The 14534-nt window shown below is 44.3% G+C and overlaps 1 protein-coding gene across 1 annotated transcript in view; it reads left to right on the top strand.

The window, feature by feature from the left end:
- Positions 1 to 963: 963 nt before the first annotated feature.
- Positions 964 to 14534, top strand: part of OTUB2 (OTU deubiquitinase, ubiquitin aldehyde binding 2) — a 105585-nt gene continuing 92014 nt past the window's right edge. The window contains exon 1 of the mRNA XM_085626474.1: positions 964 to 1135. Coding sequence (XP_085482600.1) covers positions 1133 to 1135 — 3 coding nt within the window. The 5' untranslated portion in view covers positions 964 to 1132. The remainder of the gene's footprint in view (positions 1136 to 14534) is intronic.

Below are 14534 nucleotides of genomic sequence, written 5' to 3'. Positions count from 1 at the left end.
GTGTGTCGGACGCAGGTCGCGTTCACGACACAACAGTCAGTTCCTGGACCACGCATCCAGAGTATTTGTGTGTGTCCTTTTATTGCAACTGCAGCGACACCACACAATCTGGTCCTCCACTGCAAAATAAATCCAGTAGCCAATTTATACTGCTTTGTCACCTGTTGGAAGTGTTGCCCCAGTTACTTACCGGTAACCTTCATTGCAATTAAAGTATAGATATAATGAGAACACCCACGTTTGTAGGGAGGTGTGGCGTTCTCTTATGAAACTAGGAACACAGCCAGTTTCGACTCTTAACGGAGCTGGACCCTTCGATATTGTGAATCGCAGCAGCCATCTTTGAATAACATACCTTTCAGCCAACCTCACCAGAAATTCGAAAGAATAATAAAAGGTAACTAACTGCCTAGAAGAGACGACACCATTGAAGCATACCTGATAGCAATAAGGAGATGCACATAGAAAAAAACATTCCAAACACAATATTTACGTTTTGCTTTATCTTACATTCTACGGTGTGAATCGCAGCAGCCATCTTTGAATAACATACCTTTCAGCCAACCTCACCAGAAATTCGAAAGAATAATAAAAGGTAACTAACTGCCTAGAAGAGACGACACCATTGAAGCATACCTGATAGCAATAAGGAGATGCACATAGAAAAAAACATTCCAAACACAATATTTACGTTTTGCTCTCTCTTACATTCTACGGTATTTAATATCCAGTAAGCGGGTCGGTTAACTCGTGCGGTATTCACAGTTTCATAAACACAAACATACCGTTGTTTTGAATAAAATATACGTTAAACATGACGATTTTGCGTGCAGCCGCCTACTGCAGTTTACAGAACATTAACGTATATGGGGCCTCAACAAGGGAGAGATTTGTGCTTATTCAATATGCGACGTTCAGTATGATCTTTTCTCCCCCTTGCGATATCACAGTAAACAGACACTTTCTTTCCACACCTAATATGGCCGCGACTTGAGTTAAGCACTCGAAATGCAGCAACTCGGATGTAGAAACTTCTTTCACTGTTCCTTGGAGAGGAAATTAGGATACGGTGAATCGGAGGTTTGCCTAGCGACGCAGTGGCTTCCACTTCTGACACAAGGGAAACGACACCATGGTTAGTGTGAATTTGTGTAACCCGGTGTGTTAACGGGCAGTTTCTTGTATCCCAGGGTTACATAGAAACTAGCCAATCTGGGCGTTGCAAGCGCAACAGGGTACCAAACATCTCGCGAGATTTATACGGTTAGGCAAACAACAATACTAGGCAAAGTCTTCCTGAAATTGTTCACCGTAAATAAAAAATAAAATAAAATGTAGTGCGTTGATGTTAATATGGAGATGTTCTCAATCCTGCGATAAGACCTGTATTTTAGAAGTTAACTTTATAAATGTACTATGCAGGAATGTTTGCACAAATTCTTTATAAACGATGAAGTTTCTCAGTTTCTCAAATAGCGAAGCAAGAGGTGCGTTGAATAGTAAGGGAGTAGGGAAACTGAGTGGCCTCCCCAGGGACATAGCTGTCAAGTTTTCAGAGTGCTTAAGTGTGACATTTCTATGATTTTAGTGTGGTTATGTATGACATTCTACTGCCAAATGTGTGACACTTTTTTGTCAGTAAATTAAAGCAATGACTAGTATTTGGGTGCTAAAAGCAGAAGAGAATTTGCGAAGACTCGCCGGAGGCAGAAAGTAAACAGTCTTTATTATAAGTATGCCACTGACACCAGAGAGATTGTCTTCTCGGGCTACAGGTACCGGCAACTGCCACTCCAACCGTCGCGCATGCCCAAGATTCTACCATGGAACATGCAGATGTCATAGAACTCCTGGGCATGGGCACGCGGCAGGAGAAGTAGCGCAAGGCAGGTAGCGAGACCTTAGGGATATAGCAAACAGAAATACACAGTAAAATAACAAGCTGCACAATATAACATCTCCTTCTCATTGATAAACAAAAACTAGAAAAGGTGAGAGAGGATACCGAGTGTGAAACAGAACGTGGAGGAAGGCGGGACCAGAGGCTTTAGTCACACTCAAAGTCGTGTTACTTAGAAGGTGGTTTGACTACCCTACCATATCTGTTCACCATTGGTTCCTTGTTAACAGTACCGCTAGGGGGGGAACATCAACATTATCATGACCTTTATGTTCAAGGTTTACACCACTGGTACCAGGATTTTGTGGGGCATCCTCCGATAATTCCCCACTGAAGGTACTACAACTGTCCTCCCGAGTGGCCATACCACCAGGAACGCTCGTGCCGTCAGGAGACGCAATATCCGTCCTCTGTGGGTAAGAATCCCTACTGGCATCGGCATCCAGAATCCAATCGTAGTCTGGGGAAAAGGGAGGGACGTGGTTGTCAGAGTTAACATGAGAGGGTGGAACGATCCCGCCACTCCTTCACAAAGATAATGAAGTAAAATGCCATATTTTACCATCACTTAAGAGGGCAGAGTTATAGAAGACTTTCTTGACCTCCATGGGCTGTGAGAAGTGACTTTGTCCCTTTCTTACGAAGTCACTTCTCCATACCCTGACTTTGTTGCCCACCTGTATGCTCACTTTTTTGCATGAATGCCTCGAGTCATAATATTTTTTGCTAGTCATTTGTGAGTGTAACAACTTTTCTTTCACCTTTCCAGAAGACCAACAAACTCTCTTAGGTGTGAGCAAAACCACATTGTCTTTGGTAACAAGGGTTCTACCTCTTAGCAGTGCGAAGGGGCTAGTACCTGTGGACTCACAAGGAGTTACACGGAAAGCCCAGAGATTGTGGATGAGTTCTTTCCTCCATGAAAGGTTGTTGTGGTTGGCTCGCTGCGCAATACCTTTTATGACCCGATTAAACCTTTCGACAGCCCCATTTCCAGTTGGATGGTACAACAAAGTAGTTTTATGAGAGATACCATTCTCCATTACAAAAGTTTTGAAAGTGGCAGAAACAAATTGTGGGCCATTGTCTGACACAATACATTTGGGTAGGCCTTCTCTAAGAAATAACCTCCGTAAAAAACTAACAATGGTTTTTGCATCGGCGTTCTGTACAACTTCCACCTCCGGCCATTTTGAAAAATGGTCCACTAGTACAATGAGAAACAATTCCTCACTCTACTTTTAGTTTTCCCTATGCCAAGGTGTCCTTCATGGCAGATGTTAAGGAGTTTTGCATGTAAAGTGGTGGAAGGTATGACTTTAAAGTTTCTAAGTATTAAGTCTCCTTCGCTGGACAATTCGTCTCTTAGTTCCCAGCAGGTGTGAAATTGTTTGGGAATACATTTTTTTGCAGGCCAACCATTTTTTATATACCTTTTGAACTCAAGTAGTGTAGTGTCTCCCTCCAGGGCTAATCATTCAGATTGTGCTATGCAGGGTACCTCCTCTAGGATGTTAGCAACACAGAACGTTTCTATATCCAAGGTATTTTCTCCTGTCTCTGGCAAAGGCAAACGACTTAGACAGTCTGCCACAGTATTCTTTATTCCTGTGACGTACTGTACATTGTAATTAAAATCCATCATCCTGACGGATATGCGTGCGAGACGGGGAGAGGCACTTTGTAGGTCCTTGGTGGAGAGTACCTTGACAAGCGGTTTATGGTCACTTCTAAGGGTGACCAGGTACCCCCATATGTACTGCCTGAAGTGCTCTAAACCCCAGGCGCATGCCAAAGCTTCGCGCTCGATCACAGAGTACCTTTCTTCAGTAGGTGTGATCGAGCGTGAGGCGAACGCCACAGTTACCTCATTGCCAACTTCAGTGATCTGGGTGAGGACCGCTCCTAGACCTCTTCCGCTAGCAATCAGTGGTGACTTCACTGTGTAGGGAGGGATTAAACCCTTGAAGCGGTGGAGCATTGCAAATGTCATCTTTAATTCTATTGAAGGCCTCCTCACAAGTGGTGGACCATTCAAATTTGTTCTTTAGTTTGACGAGTTGTCTCAACGCAAATTTTTTGGAGGAGAAGTTTTGGACAAACTTAGCATAGAATTCAGAAAGGCATAGGAAGGCTCTTACTTCATCCCTGTTTTTTGGAGAGGGGGCTTCTCCAATGGCGGAGAGAAGTTCCTTTTTTGGTTTTATGCCATCACCATTTATCTCATGTCCTAGGTATGTGACATTACTAGTAGCAAATTTGCATTTACAGACATCAGCGGTAAGCCCATGATGTTCAAGGATACTTAATACCCTGTTTAATTTGTCATCATGTTCCTTCCTATTCCTGCCCATCACCATAATGTCATCCTGAAAGATAAGGAGATCCTTTTCATTCCTGAAGAGCGTACGCATCAATCTCTGGAACGTGGCTGCAGCAGAGGCCAATTCAAAGGGTACTCTTCTAAATCTAAAACATCCCAATGGTGTGACAAACGTTGTGAGGCTTCTACAGTTAGGGTGTAAGGCCACCTGGTGGTAGGCTGAACTTAGATCGATCGTGGAAAACCACTTTGCTCCATTAGTGTAGGCCAGCATCTCACTGATTTTTGGCAAAGGAAATTGATCAATAAGGATGTTCTTGTTCAGGTCGCGGAGGTCCACACATAAGCGGAGCTTACCATTGGACTTCTTAGCGACGACCAAGGGCGAACCCACTCAGCCGACTCCACTGGTTCAATGACACCAGACTCCTGTGGCCTAAGAAGTTCAAGTTTCCACCTCGCTTATAATGGAGAAGGGAATGTTCCTAAATTTATGTATGCAAGGGACTGCATTTTCTTTGAGCTTAATGTCGTGGACGAACCCTTTAAGTTTGCCAATGTCCTTGGAGAATACATGAGGATACCTCTTGACAATCAGATTGTTGTACTCCTCTTCCGTTTGTAGTGAAAGCACGGGGTCAGGGCTTTTGGGGTCAAGAATGATCCTGTTTTGAATTGGAACTGCAGTTCCCTGAGACCCAGGATCTCAATGGGTTCCCCAGTGAATGTTTTAGGAGAGATGTCCGGGTTAAGTAAATGGTTACCAATGACAGGAACAAATTTTTCTAACCAAATATTCTTATTTACAATAGTATAAGGATATCCTGAATCCGCAACAATGGAGATCTCCACACCTCCAATGTTTAAATGACACATGGGCTTTTTACCTTTGCCCAACATATTTTCCTCAACCTGTAACACAAATAAATTCATGTCATCATCATCAGAAGAATATGCATTGTCTTGTTCCTCAGGTACTACTAGTTTTACATTGCTACCACCTCTTTGTTTTCTCTGACACAGTGCAAGGAAATGACCCGCAATCCCACAGCTTGAACATTTCTGCTTGAGTGCGGGACACATTTTATCATTCGCCAAATGGTATCTGCTGCCACATCTAAAGCACTTACTATCATCTGACAACTTTGTCTTAGAATTGGTGTCTTTTCCCTGCAGCGTGTTCGAACGCTGTTTAATATGAAAACTTTTAGAAACTGTGACTTTAGCAATGGTAGACTTGTCCTCTGGAATTTCCTTTTCTTCATTCAAAACCGCTTTTGCGCATCTGCCCGTCAACTCTGTGCACTTGACAATCTCAATGACCTCTTCAAGTGGCAATTCCCCTTTTGCCCACAGTTTCTCCTGGATGTTCCTATTGGCAGCCCACATGACGATTTGGTCGCGGATGAATTTGTCATGCAATGCACCGAACCGGCAAGAAAGTGCTAAATTCTTTAAAGCAGCAACAAAGTCTTCCACAGCCTCTTCAGGACTCTGTTTACGTTGAAAAAATTTGTATCTGTTTAAAGCAATGGAAACAGTGGGTTTGAAGTATAGGGATAAATCTTCCAGTGCATTAGTGTAGACATCCCCCTCCCTAGGCTTTTTGTTGATGCGATTGTACATTTTCATCGCTTTTGCACCTAAACTGTGGAGTAGGATTTTTTTTTCTCTCTCAGGAGTAAGTTCCTCTTCATCCTCGAATGTGGAGATATAGTTCTCAAAATATTCTCGCCATTTATCCCATTTGAGAGAAGTGTCCTCTGTCGAGGGAATAAAAGGCTGTGGAGGAGAAAGGTTCCATATGTTTCCTGATGCCATAATGAGGAAGGAAAGTGATAAGCAGCAGAATTGAAATAAAAGAGTAGTAGAATATGTCAAAGCAAAAACACAAAGTGCGCAAGGTGTGTGTGCGTCACAGATGAAGAAATGTGAATACGACTATAAGGTGTGCGCATCACCGGTGAGGAGAGGGCAAAAAGCAAACAATGCGGCAAAGCAAACAGATGAATTGAGGTGTGCGTGTCACCGATAGGGAGAACGCACATAGAAAATTATGCACTGTTCAAATTGAAATTACTAGAAGGTGCGCGCATCACCGATGAGGAGAGCGCAAAAGGTAAACAATGCGGCAAAGCAAGATGATGAATTCAGGTGTGCGTGTCACCGGTACGGAGAATGCACTTAGAAAATGATGCACTATTGAAATTGGCCGTATCCCCAATTCTTAATGTCCGCCGATGCGTGCGTTTCAGTGACGTCACGCCGCACTGCCTGGCAATCTGAGGAGAATTTCAGTCAGGCCGCCGCTTGGCGGGAAAGACACACTCGATGGCCAATGCAGCGAAAGGCGCAGAGGGATGGGAAAGGACAACACCGCTCCGCCCCACAAGGACCGGAGACTGCAGACAACCGGAGAGCGTCCAGAAGAAAGGGAAGACGCGTCGTAGGGGTCCCAAAGGGTAGGCGGTCCAAAAAAGCGAAGGAGCAGCCGCTAACTGCGCAGATCTCACCGTAATGAATCCTCGCAGGCCTTCATCTGCGTCAGCACAGTAGCACCCGCATGCAGCTGGACTCGCTGGTGTGGCAATTCCCTCAGGGAAGGAGCAGAACAGGAGCCGGGAGGATGCAGTACTCGGACACCTCTGAAGTAGAAGCACTGGCAGGTCCTGCCGCACCATCAGAACTGGAGCAGGACCGAAGTAGGCAGCATGGAAGGCAACCCCTCAAAACTGGATAGCAGGGGAAGAGAAGACGACCCTTGCTAGAGTGACAAAACGCTGGTGTGCTCTCGTGGTTCCGTTGTGGTGTCAGGGCAGCTCGTCGCCAAAATTGTAAAGACTGGCCGGAGGCAGAAAGTAAGTTAAACAGTCTTTATTATAAGTATGCCAGAGAGAATGTCTTCTCAGGGGCTACAGGTACCGGCAACTGCCACTCCAACCGTCGTCGCCCATGCCCAAGATTCTACCATGGAACATGCAGATGTCATAGAACCCCTGGGCATGGGCACGCGGCAGGAGAAGCAGCGCGAGGCAGGTAGCGAGACATTAGGGATATAGCAAACAGAAATACACGGTAAAATAACAAGTTGCACAACATAACAGAATTCACTGGCATACTTTCTTTACTGTACTATGGCTAAGGTCAAGGGAAGAATAAACATTACTTAAAGAAGTTCGAATATTCTCCACTAAAGCCCATCCCGAAATCATCTCTTGTAGACTGCTGTCTTGCAACTGATCTGATTTACTTCTGCAGGCACAAAATCCAAATTTTCCATACTCCAGACCAGGATGATGTCTGAAAGACATCTGAATCTGGTGGCTGAACTGCACAGTGTGAAACTTGAAAATCTGGGATCCAGCCTGGCTTCTGTGCTTGACAAAATTGTGTGATCCTAGGCAAGCACTTTGTTTCACCACGCCTATTCTTTGTTCGTTATCACATATGAGAGTACCTTCAAACACATCAGTTGAGGATATGTGCTGTACAAAGAAGTCTTGTTTAATAAAATAACATTTTGCTCTGTGTATAATAAGAAACTAGCCCACATATAGGGTAGTCAACTGACTTCAGATTTGCCTCTTATTTCACTGATTGCATCATCAGGGCACGAATATTTCGCAGTTCATATGTTAAACCTCTCACTTTTATTAAATACTTTTAAATGCAATTATATATTTTGATGTGCGAAGATAATACGCTTTTTTTGTGTGCTAAAAACATACACTTTTTTGCAATTGAAAGACACCTTTTCATATTCTAACATTCTGATTTTTGTTCATTGTTGGTGGTAGTTATGGGAGATAATGAAGATAGCAGGAAAGAGGCAATCTAGTGAAGGAAGTGGTAAGACACCTCTGAGATTGACACCCAGGAGGTTATGCTCGAATCTGCTGGTGACTGTGGTCTGATCGGGTCAGACACAGAACGGGCCCTTATGAGAATGGAGTGAGTACAGGATGGGCTGAATGAAGTATCTCTCTGTGGGCAACAGGCTAGGAAAGAGGGACCTGTGTTTGAGCTGTTTGCAGTTTTACCTGCTCGTATTTGGTTGAGTTCTGGAAATTATCAACTGCATCAATGACATTACTACTTAAAATGGCAGCTGCGTTTCTAGCCTTCCACTGCTGAAAAGACAGCACTGAACTCCCAGCAATGCTTCCTTTGATGTAATGGTGAAGGTAATGGTGGTGAGATTTGTAAACTCTTCGATAGTCGGAGTTTTAATGCGTGACTAATGCATTTTAGTGTGGTGATTCGGACAACAGCATTAAAATGCTTTAGTCTAACCCCTGATGCGTGATACTTGGCAGGGCTGCAGGGGATCATGGCTGGTCGGCTGGAGTAGAGGTAAGCTGAAATAGAGGTGAAAGAGCTCAATTTGATCAAGTGTTGCCTGGTGGATAGAAATTAACTAAACTATTTGCTCCCAACACTGTGGCAAGTCTCAGTAGGAGAATAGGATGGTCCATGGTTTTGAAAGTGGCTGGTAGGCAGGGCACAAGTCCTAAAAAAAGAAGTGGGGGGACTAACCAAGTTAAACAGTAAGCAAGTTACATCACAGTGCCTAACATCACATCATGTGTAATCACATGAAGTGGCATCACATCCCATGACCTCAAAGGAAGTAAAGCCACAAGAAGTGACATCAGATCTTGAGACCTCACATATATTTTTAGCAGGTCTATTTTGAGCTCATTACAATGTTTAACAAATTAGATTTTTCGTTGGGCCAAAAAAGTAACGCAACCCTGACGCAAAATATGGCCCTCAACTTACACATTTATTTTGAAAAACTCTGCCACAAAGAAATTAGCAACAAGGCAAACACATATCTGTTCTACTTAATTTGTTGCAAAGTCTGCATTTTAAAATATCTTATGGGGTTATGTTATCTGTTGCAGAGATCTTTTATTTTTTTTCTCTGAGTTTTATATAGCGTGAACTTGACCCGAAGGTATCAGGTATCAGAGCGCTGTACATGAGCACCAGTTACAGTACATAAGGACACATTTATTTTTGTTAGGCACTAGGAGATTAGGTGATTTGCCAAGACTCACAGCATGTTGAGAGTCATTGCTGAGACTCGAACCCAGATCCCCAGATTTTAGGTTGACCACTCTAGCTGTTAGGCCACATCTTCTCCCCTTTGTGTGCCCAGTAAATCTCTGGGAATAAAAATAATGGTAAGATAACTCTGGAGGTTGAAATATGTGCTGGAGAAATCTGTGTTTTGTCTAGTCCCAATTTTAAATCACAGTAGCATAGAAGGTTTATGTGTCTCCTGCTCAACACATCATGTAACTTGTAAATGACAACATTATATTGTATGTAGATAGGTAAATGGGTTACTTTTTTTAACATAGAGATCCTTATGTTACTTGCAGTTTTAACACAGAGATCCTTATGTTACTTGCAGTTCATAAATTGTAATCCTTCTAATATAGCACAGTGAGCTATGAAGGACATGAGATCCCCTATCCCTTGCAATCCTCACTGTCTAATGTAACACATCCTGTACATTGACAATAAATCATATCAGTGTTTAAATCAATGTATAATGTGTATGGTTGATGTAAAGCGTTCTGACACTATGCATTGGGATGAGTAGCACTTTAAAATTAACATGGTGGTATTCTAATTGGTATTTAAGTAAATACTGGGACAGACCTATACATCTGACACTCTTACAGTGCATGCATATCTCCTATATACATATTTACAGGGACTAATAAAAGTCAAAAGAATGCCTCTCAAGTACTTGTGAAGTAATATTAAGGTGTGTGCTCTTGTTTCCCCTCCATTGCATTTGCATCTAGGTATGGGGATCCATATAGATCCCAGCCAGGATGCTCTAACAAAAGGAGGCGTGATGGCTCCTCAAATTCAGCCTTTGTTTTGGGCCGAGCTCATATTTAAAATAACAAAGCCCCCTCATTGCCTGTTCATTGCTGCTCGGAACAAAAGCAGACAATATGCAGGCACTGCTGAATGTGTCCTGGTGTCTGAAAATTATACCAGGAGTATTTCTTTGGGACCCAACGTCTTTGTGAGAAGAGTGGATAGACGTCGTCTACCCACATGTACCCTCAATTTATGCCATGCTGGTAGGTACAGTATGAACGAGGGGACAGGTTTGAGTCTCGGCGTCATCTCAAGGTCCTGTGATTTTGCGCAAATAACTTAATCTCCACGGGCCTAAAAACAAAAAATAAGTACTTGTGTAACGTAACTAGTGCTCATGTAAAACACTCCAGTACTTTCGGGTCAAGTTCATGGTATATGAAACTGAAAAAAAAATCCACAGAACTAATAAAGCAGACTTCATTACATGCTTTGGTTGAAATCAAGTTTGTAGGGTTGACAAATGACAGTGGGAAATCCAAAGCAGTTGTTGTTATTTGAGACGTATCCATGGGCTTAATGTGTGAGATGTCAGTGCACTTTGTGTGCACTTATCTCCAGGTCTTGAAATAAATTTCAGTTATTAGTACCTCATGTGCAGTATTCTGGTCCGGAAAAGACATTAAAAACAATGCAACGCTCCCCAAATACTTATGTAAGATAAGTAACCTATGATCTTACCGCTTGCCTCCTGGAAATTAGGATGGGCTGAGATGTAGAAGCAACTGGCAGAATGCAAGTTCTTCTTGGTTAATTAGCCAGTGTATGCCAAAGGTGTAAGTCATTGAAGAAACAACAGCTGGGAATTAGATTGATTGTGCAACTCTACCGTCCTGAAGATGGTCTCGGGGATCTTCTGGACCATTAGAGAGACTGAAACGTCGACGCTTTTGCACCTTTTTGTTTGGATTTATGTTCTTTGAGGCATAATGAAAGCAATATGAAAAGATCTGTTTAATTTTGATATATGGTGATTTTCGTCCATATGTACAATGAGCAAAAGGTGTTGTTTTACTACTGTGAAATTGATGGATACAATCAGTAGTACTTTGGTTGCCGTACATGTCTAATTGAATATTTTCTCTAAAATTGAATTAAAGTAAACATTTATTTATACAAGTGTTTTATGAGAAATTCCCTGATTGTGATAAATTGTGTTCACACATGTGACATGCTTTTAAAATAAGAAATAATGTTTAAATGATTCTAGAAGGGTGGGATCATACTCCCACACCAGTTACTTGTTTTGGGGTATGATTCCAAGGTGTTTAACACCAAACGCGACATGTTTCCGTGTAGCCATCCCAAAGATAGCATTTACCGCGAGGTTATAATGCACTTAAGAGTATATGGTCAGGCTGCATCACAGACAACTCCGGAGAATAGATTCTGAAGGCTACAGAGGGGCTCTACTCATGCATGGGCACCCTCTCACATTAAACCAAGCACCCTGCCTTCAGTATTAGTAAGGCCTGCCATAGGGGTGACTGATAGGTTTATATGTGCAGTGATATGGAGAGATATAGTGAACCTATATGTCAGTAAGGGGTGCATGAACCACCTTACTCAGGCTGCAGTAGCAGACCTGTGGTGTCATTTTGGAGGGCTTCCCAGGGGTGGCATAATACATGCTGCAGCCCCTGGTAGGCACCGGGGTACCTATTTCCTGGGTACATAGTATACCATATACTAGGGACTTATAAGGGTACCCCAGAATCCAATCTGGAGTGTACCTAAAGTACTGCGAATCAATTTAAAGGAGAAAGCAGATAGGCTGGGGTCCTGAATAGCAGGATCCCAGCCAAACGAAGTCAAAAACCAGCAAAACACCAGGAAAAAAGTGGGGGCAACCATGCAGTCAGATTCTACCTTCCTACAGTACCCACAACCTGCACCCAGCCCTCTTCTAATGTCACTCACCTGGCTCTGTGTTTCCAATTACAATCTGATGCAAAGCCAGAGGAAATGGGCGGACAGGGGAAAAATACACTTTCGGCTCAGAAGTTTCACTCTTGGTATTGTGATGGCCAAGGCAGCGAATGTGTGTTGCCAGCACAATTACACTGTGCAAAGAATGTGTGGGCCACTAGGCCACACTCCATGGCAACAGCGAAGGTCAATGATGGTAGAGGGTGCCTTTGTGATATCCCATTGTTCTTCAATACCCTGCCTGTCACACATAATCGAATCAGCATGGCCTATTTTATTTTGTTTTCTCATCTCATTATGACAGCCCTTCCAAGTACCATGCATTTTTGTGCCAGTCCTTGCGCAGATGGAAGCATATTATTAGTATGCGTTAATCTGACACAAGATGCGTGGTATTTGTTAGAGCTGTTGGGCTACCAATAGTTCTTCCATAATTTTGTGAAGTATTGGCAGACTGGGGCCAGTCACTTTTTCAGTAAGTGTTAGACCTGGCATAGCTTGGCGTGATTACCCCTGACTTTTTGCCTCTATCTCCTTTGTATTTAGATGCTTGGGTACTTTGCAACTGCTAATCAGTGTCAAAGTACAAGGGTTCCCTAGGTAAAGTGTAGTAGTAATTGGCTGTCCATGATTAGTATGTTGGCCTTACTAGGAAAGTCTCTATTGATGTGCACTGTGTGTGCAGGGGCTAGTAATGAAAAGGCGCACAGAAGGAAACTCAGGCCTTCGATGTAGGGCCTGCGCGAAGAGTGCTAAGTTGGCATGTTGTCCTGACAAGTGCAACCACTTGTCAGGCCTTACTTTCCCTTTTGAATACACATGGGGACCCCTGTGGTAATTCCCAGGTAATCCCTGGGCAGGGTGCAGTGTAGGTAAAAGGCAGGACATCTACTGAGGTGTGTTTTATATCTTGACAGTGAAAAACACTCCATTTCGTTTTTCACTGGTGAAAGGCCATTCTGCCAATAGGATAGAATGGGGGAGGCTGGGTATTGTGTTTTGGTAACCAAGTTTCCTATAAGGTTATAATGTAGAGGTGAAGTTTAGTATGTATGAACTCACAGTGTCCTAACACATCTTTCTATGAAAGTGGTTTTGTCACTGTGTGTTCATAAGCCACTCTTTTAGAAAGTGGCTTAGCTTTGCGCGTAAAGCATTTCTGTGTGTCTCTGCTGAATGTGGATTGACTGTCTGGATCTGTGAGGTGAGAGGAGCTGGGATAGGTCTTGACCAGGGGTGGGGGGGGTTGAGATGGCACCAGGCTGCCCTGCATCTGGAGAGCAGGGGGAGGAGAAGCCCGGGAGGTGAAAAGGCCTGGGCTGGTGCTATAAACCAATTGACCCATCTCCAGCTGAGGTATTAAGGATCCAGACCCCCAGTATCAAAGGGAGACACCCAGAACTGATTTAGGGAGGGGTCAGGGACCCCTGAGCACAAAGAACTTCAAAGACATGAAGGGGTATAACTAAGAGAACTGAAACCCCTAGAATTTGGTGTAGTTTTGAATGGTGAAATGGACAGGTCGAGTCTGCACAGGCTTTGGCCTCTTTCGTGATCAAGAAGAACCTCTGCCAAGGAAGGAGATGCTGAAGAGACTGCTGGATAGGACAGACCCTTGCTTTGTGATCTGGGGCTGGCCTGCAGTTTGTAGCTTTTACTAAGAAAGAGACTGAAGGGACATTGCAGTGGGTGGTGTCCCCCCCTTCTTGAACAGGACTGTGCTTTTTGCTGTGTCCTGAACCTCAAGGGCCCGAGGTGAGCTGGCTCCCTGTTTGGAAACACAGGAACATAAAAGTTTCCGGAGAAGGCCCAAGCAACGCGGTGTGCGCGTGCTTTTGCAGCATGAGACCCTCAGAAGTCATGCCTTGTGATCGTGGTAACACAGGAGTAAACTGAGTCGCGGACGCGCAAGGAGCGTGTCGTGGTGCAGCCGAGGCGTTGGTGAGGAGCGCCTGGTCGTTGTGTGCACCGGGAGAAGAGGAGAGACTCGGACACGCAGGGTGCGTGTCGCGCTGCAACCACAGACCCTGGTGAAGACTGCCTGGATGGTGTGTGCACCGAAATCGAAGTAGGTCTCTACAGTGCTAAGGGCGGGTCTCGGTGCCTACTGAGACCGCTGGAAAGAGGGCCTGGTCATCGGGCTCTCGGAGTGAAGCAGTAGCGGCCCGGACCGCCAGCCCCGGAGGAGTTGAGCTGCCGGCCCGAGCTCGCCGTGCCCATTTGACGGAGTTCTGGATCAAGGCCCAAGTCGCTGAAGGAGGAGAGGAGAGTGGGGTCGCGCCCCCCCAGGTGATGTGGATCACCACCTGGGGTGGGGTGCGGGCCCGGAGGGACACTCTCTCGGCCTCTTGCTTCTGTCAGCTGCGCAAGCCTGTTGCTTCTGCTCGGATCTTGGCCTGTGCTGGCCTAAGGAGGGGCAGTACTGGGGCCGGAGTGAGAAGCTGTACTTTTGTGTCATCATTGATCCATGACTGT

The sequence above is a fragment of the Triturus cristatus genome, chromosome 9 (genome assembly GCF_964204655.1).
Source record: "Triturus cristatus chromosome 9, aTriCri1.1, whole genome shotgun sequence".
Classification (NCBI taxonomy): Eukaryota; Metazoa; Chordata; class Amphibia; order Caudata; family Salamandridae; genus Triturus; species Triturus cristatus.
Note: the sequence above shows the minus strand (reverse complement) of the source record. Positions and strands in the feature narration are given on the sequence as shown.